Source organism: Folsomia candida, unplaced genomic scaffold (assembly GCF_002217175.1).
Source record: "Folsomia candida strain VU population unplaced genomic scaffold, ASM221717v1 Fcan01_Sc002, whole genome shotgun sequence".
Taxonomy (NCBI): Eukaryota; Metazoa; Arthropoda; class Collembola; order Entomobryomorpha; family Isotomidae; genus Folsomia; species Folsomia candida.
The window spans coordinates 12,129,502-12,143,004 of NW_019091194.1; the positions used below are offsets into that span (position 1 = coordinate 12,129,502).

Here is a 13,503-nt window from a genome sequence, read left to right on the forward strand (position 1 = left end):
TAAGAAAAATATATGGCTGAACAGCTGAAAGAATTGTTGGACATTTGGGAGTGGAACCAAGCTCAGAAAGTGCGTGAGCTTATTCATAGAAATGTAATATATTTGGTGAACAAAAGGTATGTTCAAAGCGGACTTTGAATTAATGCTTTTTCGTGAATTTATTGAAGCCAGAGACCGAAAACCCTGATTTTGGTTTTGGCTCCAAAATTCACAAAAGTTTTCCAAATTGCCTATAGCCAGAGATGAATTAACTAGTGAAAGTGATAAAATAGACGATTATCCGGAAATATCTTGATCTGCTTGTCGTCAGTATCAGACTCTGAATAAATACTTCCTTTATATGTACACACACGCATAAGCACATGGTACATACATAAATACTTGTGATATCCATTTATCTAGTCATTAATATGTGCTACATATACGTAAGTATGTACATATATACTTCATGTACGGTGACTGAAATCGAATGTCACACTCTGCTTTCGTTGATTTTTAGGCCAAGGAAATCACATCTAATGAACAAACATCTGATCTGAATCTGCAATTGTAAATTGTCAATGGGAATTTTCTCTCAGCATTTGAATGAAATGCATGCAAGATAAAAGAATTAAGGTAGTGGGAGGAATGAGTGAAATGTAAATCCAGGGCGTCATCCCCGTAATTCCCTTTCCTCTCAGTGTCCACCTTACGTATGCACAGCACTCTCTCGACTTCATCCACATTCATTCTTTGAATAAAGGCTACACACATATTTCAGTATCAGAAGTCGAGTAGTAATAAAGAGACAAGAGGAAGCCAAAGCCAGGCAGGATTTGGTTGGTATGCATGCATTCTTCTTCGCCTCTCTTCTTGGTCCTTTGGTTGGTGAGAGACTGCTGGCTAAAGTAATCCCGAGGCTGAGAGGAGGGACGAGAATATGCAAGGAATAAGAGTCATGGTCGGCCTGAAGTTGCTGATGATTTCTCTGGAGAACAGGGTTTGAGACAACAGGCCAACTTTTGTTATCTCATCTCTTATTGCCATTATCCAGCCCAACTCCACTTCTTCTGCTTTCACTCACTCACTTTCTCTCTCATAGCTCCAAGAACCAAACCTACCCAACTATCTCCGGTATCTAACAAACATGTCGGAGTCGTACGGACCCTTTGTGATGTTACTCGTTGGGTGAGATCCTGATTCCACATTCTGCATAACTTTGTCAGACAAGAAGGAAACCCTGTAGAATTTAATGTTCAGTTGACTTGAACACTGCTAGTGTTCAGAATAATATTGTCCTCCTATCTCAAACTGTGGGATGGCTGAACCTAAAATATAAAATGTGGCTCAACTACTACTTCAACTCTCCTACACTCCTGTCACAGTAACGTTATTGCTTCCAACACACAAGAGAAAGAAAGCAGGAATGAACAATAAATAATGTAGGGAGACATCTTTAACGTGATTTACGCCTTACTAAGTTTGAGCTAACTTGCAAGCCTGACTGCGTGATAAACTTGGAAGAAGTTTCCAAGTTAAAATATTGAGATGGATTTTGATAAATTGGAGCTGATACTTGTTTGTTAGGTTGAAAAGCATGATGAGTGTTTAAAAAAGAAGGGTCGGTCTCTCACAAAAAAAACTACCGTAAAGTATATCACACAGATACGGCCCAATTTCTCTTAAGAATTTTTAGACTCATAGTGTATGTAGTGTGGAGGCCTTTATAAGTATCTATAAATACATCTATGTCTGCTTTCACTTTGTCCTTGGTTCATCATCGCATATTTTATGAACAGGTTGTGAGTTGCCTTCTCATTACGGAAACGTCTGGATTTAAAATTGAGCAGAATCACGTACACGCAGGAAAGTTTGAAGGGCACGGCTACAAAGGATCGTACAAGTTGGATAATTAGCAAAAGTTTGGTAACTTTTCTCAAACTCTCGTCACCAACACCCTGATTATCAATGATTAGGTTGAACTAACCAAAGCTCGAATTTTGTCAAATAGGATGACGATTTGAACACATTTTTTTTTGTAGATTCTAAACAAATTAGTTAGTAAAGCTTTCTCGTGTACTACAGAATAATTATTTTTTGCGCAATTCCCAAATCTGTTGCTCTGATAAAATTTCAGAATCTCTTTCTTCGTCGGCATTGAATTCTGTGCATGTATGTCGTAAGTAAGAGCTTCGCACAGTTTTAATTAAGTGTTGCAACTTGAACAAGGAGTTATAAATAAGTTGTATGACTGTGTACATGGTTTTTAATACTTAACACTTTCGAAATATGAGAAGGTTGTCCTTGTATGGCCCCAGTCGTATTAATTTTAAATTTAAATTTTCAAGGAATTAAACTCATTCCTTGCCCCTACACCAACTTTAAACTCCATGCAACAACTAGAAAAATTAAAATGGGTTCCTTTCCTTAGATTGAAAATTTGATACCTGGACATTATTTTCGCTGGTTTTTAATTTAAAAAGCTGGTCAACCCGTTCGTCCTCGAGTAATCGAATTGAAAGTGTTTGCAGATCCCATAAAAGTAAGAAGCATGAGAGATGAGGAATGATTTCCACGTCCAAGGACACTTTCTGAACGATTCTTTCTCAGAATAGTGAAAGGGAGTGATCTGGACTGGAAACTTATGCTTCGGTTGCCACTGTCACAATAATAAACTATATCTCGGAGGGGATTTGGTAGCTCAAAAGCAATAATAATAATGTCCATTCTGCATCAAATACCGAAACCATTCCGCTCTTCAGAAATTCTGGACCCAGAGGAGTTCAAAAGCCGAATTTACAGGGAGACTATGCTCGACCAAATATTGTTTCGTGATGAGTTTAGATTGGACCGAAATGCAATCAGGAGAAATTGGAGCGACAAGAAAGCGGAGAATAAAGGGATTTTGCTGTGTCAGTTCTACATATATTTTATATATTTTGATAATTTGGCTCCTTTGATGGTTCAGTTGTTGATGATGGTTGATGGGATGAGAATCGTGTGAGATGGAAATTAAACGGAATAGACAAATGCTCACTGTCTGGCATCAGTCAACTCAGACATTTGTTCTAAACACAAGTCACTTTGGTCAACGGACCTTGACTCCCTTTCCACCATATTTCTTTCCGTCCCCTCAGTCAGTTGAATATATATTGCAGCCTGTATTTGATACATTTGGCTAGATACGTAGTTTCCAGTCTTTCGGTTGAACTTCATTCATGTTTAGATACCTCGTCTCACAATGTAACGATAAAGCCTACAGTGCAGGCTTGATGGACGTAGCCAGAGCCAATCATTTTCTCGTCTCACTTAATTTCAAAATCGAAAGCCAGTGAGGGCTACAAAAGCTGGATCGTCATTGTGTATAAATTACATTTCCGGAATTAAAAATTTCAGCTTTCTCCGATCAATTTCACAAAGAAGCGTGGGTTACACTTTTGGGTCCCCTTATTAAAAACTTCACTTTATATTCTTTAGTCTGATATGCATCTCATGCCAAATTACAGGTCGCTACGATAATTTATAAAACTTGCTGCTATTTGTCCCCACTTGTTAACTACTGGACCGATCGTCTTCCATGGGCTTGTTGAGATCTGCGTTTTAAGGCTAATGTGGTCAAAATCTGTGCATTGATGCATCTTGTCGAAGAAACCGACACCACGTTAAAGCTCAGGGCTCTTAGCTCAGGCCCAAACCCAGCAGACTGACTATTTAGCCCACATTCAATGCAAATAGCCATTTTATACATAAGTCTTTGCGGACGGATCACATCCGGACACACCAAAGAAATATGCAAATATTGCATTGATCTGTAGTGGCTTTTGAGGTTACGAAGCTGCTGCCCTACGTTCTAGGCTTACATCATATGTTTGTTCATTGTGTAAGGCTCCATTTTCCTTCAAATTGCACATTTAGTTTTAAAGTGGCTGCCGTCATTGACTAACTGTGCACAGACTGTGTACACATATTGACATTATATTCGTAGTATGTTTGCTTGTTGGTAGAACAGACCATGAATGAAATGGAGCAATATGTATGTAAAGAAAGCAGCAGGAAGGCGGGTATTTATCTCTGTTGCCACTTCTTCCTTCCTGGTACAATCGTCTTAAATTCGTGAATCGGGGAGTGTTGTAGCTTAGCAAGTCTGCTGAAATTCAAAGTGATGTGCTCGGTGAGATAGGAGACAGCGTATCGACATGAACAAAGATGCCTTTTAGTGAAGTCACTTCCTGGTTTCAGCGCTTCCCTGTGATGCCAGCAGGTTATAGTAAAAGGATCGTCTAGGAAGAAAGAGAGGAGGTGAACAGTGAACACAAGTGTAAATGAGAATACATTCCATAAAACACTAACGTTAATCTCTTTTCACTGTCGCGAATTTCCCGTATCTCTATCTTTCACTTAAATAGGAGAAATGTAGAATTGTATAACGCAGTATTTCCAATGAGGATATTCAGTTACTTATCTTTATTATTACACAAGTACATATTTATTGAACCATATTGACCTGCTGAATTAATTGTGATACTTTATCAATCACAATTTTTAGTCATTTTACATTTGTATTGTGATTTATTTGCTTTACGATACCTCAAATTTCTTAAACTTGCTACTTAAATTCAATTCATCAGTTCTTCATTTACGTCCGTGCTGCAAAATACTATTTATTTCATGTTATCATTTTCACAATCAATTTATATGGCCTCGTTCGCTTGGCTGTTATTGGCGGGTGTAATTGCTGGTGCTTATACTGTCCCGGTAGACAGAGCTGTTGGGATTACGAATCGCTCTACTGCATGGAATGGGATTCGGTCCTCGTAATGAGGAAGAGGGGATAAGGGAAAGTGTAGGAAAGACAGATACAAGATTTCCTCGTGGTATCAAAATAATTGGTTTCGTCTTCATGCGTAACGAAGTGGTTTCTCTCGAAATAAAAGCATTCTGCTGCTGCTCTTTTGGACGAAAACCTTTCCAAAATCTCTTTCTCGTTTCCCTTAGAACTGAAACTTTTCTACAGAACCAATGATTTCAAACTTGAAACTTGTAGATTATGTATGTATTATCTGTCGAGTTGTTTGTGGTGTATAGAAAGTGAAAGTATAACAAGTAATGTAAAGTAAAAGGAAAGTTTTCTTTTCCTAATTTCATTAAATTTTTTATACTGAGAGTGAAAAATAAGTTATCGTCACTTTTTAGAAAACTACTAGATTCGAAATAGATTGAATCTTTCTTCTCCTTGTGGAAATGTTAATGAGAAAGTTGTAATCTTTCTTCTGAACTCCTCAATTATGGGAATAATAGAATATTGTGTTATACGCAGATACCTATGCCTCAATGCAGACAGGTGGGAAATGTCCTTCATGGTTGGAGAAAGTTTCGGAGTTTCGATTGGTGAGGAAAAGAAAAGATAATGGTCGAGGGGAAAGCAAGTTATAGGAAAATAATTAGGCGCTTCTCATTTGTTTCGGGCACAATGTGGCATGCCACATCTTCGTTCAAGTTGTTGGTTGGCTGGCTGAGTCTTGTTGGTCGAGATAGAATCCTTGCTACAGTACTACTTACGTACAAACTCAAACATAGTTTGTCTAATGATTGGTGAGACTAATGAGATACAATTAGTCTCATCTTCTATCGAAATATTTCAGTCTACTATCTCAAACTTTCTGCGAAAATCTTGCAAATCTATAGTCCTCCACGCTGCACAGTCTGCCACACCACGAGCCCAAGTCGGACTCGATGTGCCTCAGATTCTCCTTGTCCTGTCAGGGTGATGGATGTTATAATAATGCTTACAGGGAGCACTAATGGCTAACTTTGACGTAGCAATTTCCCACTCATTGATTCATTGTTGGGAGGGATGTGCATATCCATTTTGTTCATTTACATACATATATCTTATCTATTATTATCGTATGTATGTACATATGTGGGTTATGAAACAATAGCCAAGACCGAAATTCGTAGTTTCGAAGGAAGGGAGAAGAAATTATTTTTATTGTTGCGTATAATTTAGCAAGCACTATAAGTTGTACTACTTAATTTCGAGTTTGATTTTGGCTAAGTAGTTTGGAAATTAGTAAATTTGTGAGCATATTTACTGTTCTAGAGTAGAATTTAATGGCGTGCCGCGAGATTGGGAGGGGAAAAGTAAACATTTGGGTTTGTAATCAAATCAATCCTTTCTCCTTCCAAATTTCCTCTTTAGCATCTCCACGATGAGGTAGTTCACCCCAGTTTATTACCCCGAGGTGCACTTTCCTCCAAAACACGCCTTGAATATAAAAAGGAAGCCAGACATCTTGTAGGTTTTTGAGCTTAGTGGGTACAGCATCCGTAATTAAGAAATATGAGTTGCTTTCTCTTCCCCATCTTTGCAGATGAATGTTGAAATTAAGTTAAAGTGTTGTAGGGCAGACATGCACAAGTGGCAAATTTGACGTTGGGAAATGGAAAAATAAAATATGGTCCCAGTTGGTGGAATTTCAAACTCACCATGAATTAGTGACAAAACTCAACTATACTGTTTTCCTCACCCAACTCGTATTTTAAAATGTCGCGTATAATGGGAGTCCTATTCATTCATATAACTGCATTCCTCCAATGTTCTACATTGTTACAGTTGACTTACACGTTATACTAATTCTAATTCTGTTGATAGATAGCGAGGTCTGGTTGTTCTTCATTCATTTGAACACAATTTTACAGCTCAAGGGAAAGCGGAGTATAAATGAGCTCGATTTTCAAGCCATTACAACTAATCGGCTGAAAAATTGTATTTCATTCGTCGACTCACTTGATAAGCCGGCATTAGACAGCTTTCTTCTTTCTTATCGGTTGACTTATTTGTCTAAACGTTAAGTGTAATTTATGTCTTTCTTGCCATGTTCTGCTGAAAGCTAGAATTGGATGGTGAGTATTCCAATTTTTAAACATGCAACCCAGTCTGGTCGGGAAAGCCTGGACATTTTTACAATCAAAGGGAAGTTGGAGTCCTAACTTTGTCTTGTAATTTGATTCATATAGCACAAAGTCGTTTATTATCTATGGATTTTCTTACATGTGTATTCTTTCGTGTTTGTTATGTACATTTGCAGTTATGGTTTTTAAGCAGATGTAAACACAACTGAAACTTTGCTAATTTTTTGTATTGATTGCAAAATACACTCAATTTAATTAAGATTGTGTAGAAATTATTACCATGTACATGTAGGTATTTCTGTTCATTCAGCGACAAGAGCTCCAAAGGTCGAGGAACTTATTTATTGTTATATTTATGTATTTATAAACGCAAAGTAGTTCAGCCAAAACAAACCAAATCTTGTTCGTCGTAGGCGTGTTATGGTCAGTCTAGCTGTAGAGAAAGTGAATGAGAGGAGACTTGGACTACAATAACACATCATTCCAATGACCCAAAGCCAGTGAAAGTGGAGAAATTGGAAGAGAACTTAAGAGCAGACTGGATTGAACCATTTTGTTCAGTTATTTTTCCAAAATGTTGGAAATATCTTAGACTGGAAGGCTTCATGCAGTAAGGGACGTGGTGGTAGTTAGTCGTATAAAACGATTCTCGTGAGCAGAATTTTAATGAGATTGATTTTTTCTCCGGATTGGTCTAGTTGGTCGAGGGATTTGGTAACGTTATGTTTCGATAAGATAGCCGGATAGGACACATCCAATGAGCTCTGCTACAATATCCGTACGTACATATACGCGTAGTGGATATTGTAACTACATACGCGAACGTATCTTCTTGGGTGTATCTGTAGTTTTTTCGATCAAGTGGCGGTGAAGAGCAGAGGACTTGGTTCGTCGTCCTGCCTTTCCCAGTGTCCTCGTGGGAATTATTCGACAGTCTAAATTTTGTAGAGTGAGCGTGCCTGGAGGGTGAGAAAAGTCGGAGAAAAATCGAGTTAATGCGGGAGGCAGTGCATCAAGCGAGACGAATTTTTGGATCCTGATGAAATCGATTATCCAAGATATCCTTCTTCATGTATAAGTAAATTCAATTAGTGAAACAATATCACCTACAAATTTATTCAATGCAGTAATTGGGCAAGATTGTTAGTGATACATATAAAATCCTAGAGTGTCAGTTACTTGGTACACGGCGCAGCGAGGGGATTCTCCACAAACAAAATGAATTTAGAATTTCCTTTGTGACCCAAACATGCAACATCACCACTACGGAGCCAAGTGGAGGTGGTTTACATAATGTGCATACGAACGAAATGTATATATCTATAAGTTGCCGGTAGAAAGTAGAAACTGGAACGCGTTGACTTTGTTCAAGTACTTCGGATGAACAGGAGAAAGGCGGATCCATTCTGATTTTATTTCTGCGAAACTTATCCCACGTTTAACGAGCAGTCCTGCTATTCCACTAAACCAACAAAGGAACAGTCCTTTGCACTTTGCATACACAATATACACTATAATTGGTTTTAGTTTTAGCTGATGCTCAAGTGGAAAGTTGTTGGCTCTTGCCTGCCTCCTGCTATTTGTTCTCCTGCTCGTTTCTGAGTACACAAATGTACAAAGATAAAAGTAAATTCTTAGCATGCAGAGGCAGCAGCAGCAGCAGCAGCAGCAGCGGTGGTGGTGGTGGTGGTGGAGATGGTGGTGTAACAGGGCATGGAAAAAGAGAGAGAAAGCGAGGGAGGCAGTAAAGGAGAGACTTAACCTACTTTCACACTCATCCTTTCTCCTGCCTGCCATCATCATCCTGCTGCCACCCGCTCTCTGCCTACGCCAGCCCAGCTTTCTCCCCTGCGTCTTACCCAACGCCTTTCAATAATGAGATGGAGACGACTCAGATTAATACAATGGAATTAAACATTTGTCGTCACATTACTAAATAAGTAACTCGTCCCGCGTTCTTTTACTTTTGCGGCTTCTTCCTCGAGCCCTCGTTTCTTTAGAAAAGGAAATTAGGGAAAGTAATGGCAGACGTGGGGTGGTTTTACGTTCTCCTTATTGGTGTAACCCATAGAGTATTTTTTGCAGTGAAAATTTACAATTCTTGGAAGTACGCACAACCATTCCAATTATTCAGTAGTATATCATCCATTTGGCCATCCAGTTTATTTAAAAATTCCAATCTGCGTTACAATCCAACTTTGCGTCTAAAATTCCATCAGTGTTTGGCTCCTTTAACTAGTGCAAGTATGTGTACTGAAATTTTCACCCGTCACACTTTCCATGACTCTGACGCGTAGTGATCAGCATCATTGGACGAAGGGGCAATTGGGAACCTCATTTTACAGCCTTCTCAGCATGTGGCACTTTGTCTCTAGCACGAGCATCATAATGTTAAACATAAGATAAATCTGAATTCGAACATTCGTGGTGGTGGTTTGGTTTGTGCATCTGGGTTTAGAATTGAATTATGAGTTGGTCGTTTTTGGGCATTATGACCCCAAACTTGGTCAGACTGCTGACTCCCTAGAAACGAAGGAGCTACGAAACCTGCAAACTTGCCAAAGGGAATGTGGGTTGGTGGGTGGGTGGGTGTGGGTGGGTAGACAGAAGAACGGCCACCGCTGCTAATGGCTGTTATAAAGATGTAGACCAGCGGTACAATCAAAAGATGAGATATCATCAGGAGTAGAAACATAAACATCCAAGTGCGTGGCTAATGTTGGCAAATGGTAACACACATAAATTTCCAGTTTCACATATCATAGCAAAGGAAAATACTCGGATTTAGAAAGAAATCAATGTTCAATGCGATGCGATGGCACGTTACATGAATGAAGCAATTTGCCTCTGCTCGAGTCTGGGTTGTATAACTTACAGCCTGTCTGTTGTGAGATGTTTTATAGTCAGAGTCACAACTGGAAAAGTGAATGAGCACGATGTTGAAGTTGGATATCAAAAGCGGAGAAATTTGTTTTTAACCCATATCTGCAACCAACCAACACAACCTCGGGTGCTCTGAAACCACAATTTGACTGTAGCTTGTCTTGTTCGCTTTTATTGGCTTTCATGCTTGTTTGCTGCTGAAAGACTTATGAATCTCTGCTTTCGCTCAGAGATGGAATGATTCTCTCGCTAGGATCTTCCTTATTCGGCTGTAATTGCAATTTTATGATGCACGGGTGAATTGGAATGGAAAATATAGGAGGAATAAAAACTTACGTGGTTTGACTTCACTCTCGTCCGTCCCACACTCATCATCATCCCAACAGAATTGCACCCGGGTAGAGTTGTGGTAGGAAAGTGAAATGCTTCTTCAGCATTCACGAGTCATTCATTCTTTACCCGTCCCCGGATCCCGTTCCAGTTTTTGGAAATAGATGCAAATACCTGCCTGACAGAAAGGATGATAAAATATGAAAGTATAAGCCCTGTAACATGAGCATAGATAGTAATGCATCGAATAGACTATTCTGATTTAAAATTTTAAGTGTACACTTGCACCCAAATTCAAAATGAATAAATTGTGAAAAAATTAATGTTTAATTTGTTTTTGGTTTTCAGATATGATGGAGGCCTACCAAATGTGGGGAAAGCAAGGCGGGCCAACTAATTCGCTATTTGGTCGATGAATCCATCCACGGCCGTCGGCAATGGTTCTCTGGAAAGGTCGACTTTTACCTCTCCTTTTCCCTCTTCGGAAAAATGGTCGCCTACGACTAATGCTGAATCCAGTCCTCGTAGCGGTAGTTCTGCTCTGCAGTCTTGAAGGTAACATCCAGCTTCGTGAAGCGATAGCGCGCTACTTTAAACAAAAAAAGACATTATCAAAATTCCGATACACAGCCAACAAGCGACATGTACATATACATACAGGGATACTTACATATACGGATATATTCACGTATATGACACACATTCCACATGGTACCAGACATTCATGCACCTGGCACACCACTCATAATTCAGCGATAAAATATTTGGAATTGGATTGGAATTCGGAGCCTGTTTTAAGTGGAACACTTATAAGAAGCATTATACCCTTGTGCAGCTTAACCCGTCAATTTCTGATGGCCTATATATACCTTGGCTTTAGAGAAAACATCTATAAATCATAACGTTATTTCAGGAAACGCCTTTAGTTTAGTAGTAAAAGCAATAAATTACAATCGCACAGGAGATTCTGGAGTACACACAGGCAGCCGTACTTTTGTCCTATGGACAATTGAATTCGACCAATTTTTTGCAATAATGACCTCAGTCTTTTGCAGCAGAAGCAGAGCAAAACCAACCACAATTCGAAATCAGCAGTTCCCTTCCCACGGGTCATTGCTTAACAATACGGATTGCTAACTCGTTGATCACACTTCTTCTTCCAGACGTTTCGTACTTTTGCTTGTGTATTGATTCTAGGAGAAGACTCGTGTGCTTGACGTTCGTACGCGTTGAATGGACATTAATCATCAATTATATGACCTCAAAACATGATTCAAGTCCAGTATAATCTTGCTCTTGCAGTTGGACGATAACCTGACATTTGAGTTTGACATTGGTCAAAAAATAATTTGTAGACATTAAAAGGATAAGAAAATTTTTCCGAAGCATGTTGCTTATAACTAATGTGTGCTTTTTGATCATGAACACATTGCGACAAATACCACAAACTAGGTTCTATACTCACTTTAAGCATTATTCCTGCTTTTAAAATGGTATGTTGCCGTTGTTGCTTTGATAGTCGAAATAGCTGAATGAAAAGGATTTATTTGAAGCTTGCATGACGAAGATCGGTTTCGATATACATTTCATAGTTTTATTTATTCAACTAACTAAGGTCCACTGCATTGTGGAGTTTCAAGTTTATTTTTACGCTGTAATATGTATCAAACTACAAATCCTAGGTTGTGAGTTACTTGATTGCTGTTGTGCAGTCGAACTTGGAACTATATTATCACGAATTTTATTATCAGAGTACATGCAATCGTGTGAATTGATGGTATTATCCACTTGTGCCGAGCTGATGAAGTAAGGTAGGTCGCATTGGGTGAGAATATGTACATAGGTATGTATGCTGACCAAGACGTACGTATGTACATAATCAGAACGACACACAATTTTTCCAGTACAATATTACATTTGATCCGACTTAGGTATTGGTTAGTTTACAATATTATATTGGTTACTGACGTCAATGGTAGATTACTTCCTTTGTGAAAATCTCGCCAAAAACTGGAAATTGTTTACTTTTTACGAGTTTGTTACCTTTCAATTAACCGATGCGAGTTGACATCGTTTGCGCCTCTTTTCACAGATTTCTTTGTCTTTCTTATTTTCGCCAAACTCCACTGGCTAAATACATTGCTCGTGAAAAACACAAACTGCCTGTCGGAACAAGGCAAGCCATTAATTTAGTCAAAGTTAATTTTTATTGCCTGTCTCTATATTATCCAACCGTTCTACTTTTACTAAATTTCACTCGTTCATTCTTCCTGAATTTCTTTCGGGAGGAAATTGCTCCCATTATTTTATTGACGTAGACTCACCCACACTTTCACTGAACAAAGAAGGTTACCCGCAAAATGTCAAATAAATAATAGTGCACCTCTCACAAGGAAAAAGAAGACGAAAATGGCGTTTTACTGAAATGCAGTAAATTATACTGCATCCGTACGAGTACATAACTCGTAAATTCTACAGAGAAACTTTATAATTTTACGTAAGAAGAAAGGTTTTATGATTAAATATGTTGTAAAGCCTCCGGTGTAGGTTTCCTATTAGACATAATATTCGTCAATATTACCAGTTTCATCACAGTGAGGCCCAGATTTAGATAAATGCAAGGCCTCTCATTGGGAAGGGGAGGGGAAAGTTTTTCGTCTTCCCTTTGGTCTTTGGGTGAGGATGACAGAGTGATAATAATACAGGGTGTTAATAAAGTCCGATCCCATTTTTCCTGTAAAAAAGTGAAGGCTAGTATAAAAAAAAACTACCCGTGATACTTACAAAAAATGTTCGACATATTTACCTTAGTATTTGGTCTTGTTACCATTTACTTTAACCATGCCCTCAACTCTTTGTTTAAGGCTCTGTGCTAATTTTTCCAATGTGCCTCTGGAAATCGAATTCCATACATCTTGAACTTTTTTTTACTAGCTCTTCCCTCGTCCGGGGTTGTGGCTCTTTGTATACATTTTCCTTAAGTATGGACCACTGGTTCTTCAGGGGATTCAAATCTGGGCCGTTAGCGGCCCACACCCCCTTGCTCCAGACCGTTGAAACTTGCGTCTTGATGAGACTCAAACTCGCTTTTGCTGTATGGGCTATAGCACCATCCTGCATGAAAACTATTTTTCTTTCATTCGGAAATATTTCCTTGTTCCCCATGCTATCGAAATAGATAGGTAATATTTTTTCCATATAATGCTTTGCATTGACTGATTGGCCTTTTGGTATGATATGTAGAGGGGTCACGCAACGTGCACAAAATCCACCCGCTACCATAACTTTAAGCCCGAATTTTGGGATCGCTCTTGATGGTACATCCGATTTGTTTTCTGTCCTGTAACGAACATTTTGTTGGTTCAATTTTGGATATAGCTCAATAATAGATTCGTC

General features: G+C 38.8%; 1 protein-coding gene across 7 annotated transcripts in view; it reads left to right on the plus strand.

Moving 5' to 3' along the window:
* The window catches only part of LOC110843450 (protein turtle), an 81,017-nt gene that overhangs the window by 38,981 nt on the left and 28,533 nt on the right, over positions 1–13,503 (plus strand). For all 7 annotated transcript variants that reach the window (XR_004833899.1, XM_035847366.1, XM_035847369.1 and 4 more), the window contains one exon: positions 10,456–10,662. Coding sequence is in view for 6 of the 7 variants with exons in the window: in XM_035847366.1 (XP_035703259.1) it covers positions 10,545–10,662 (118 nt within the window). In the remaining variant the exon portion in view is untranslated. The remainder of the gene's footprint in view (positions 1–10,455; positions 10,663–13,503) is intronic.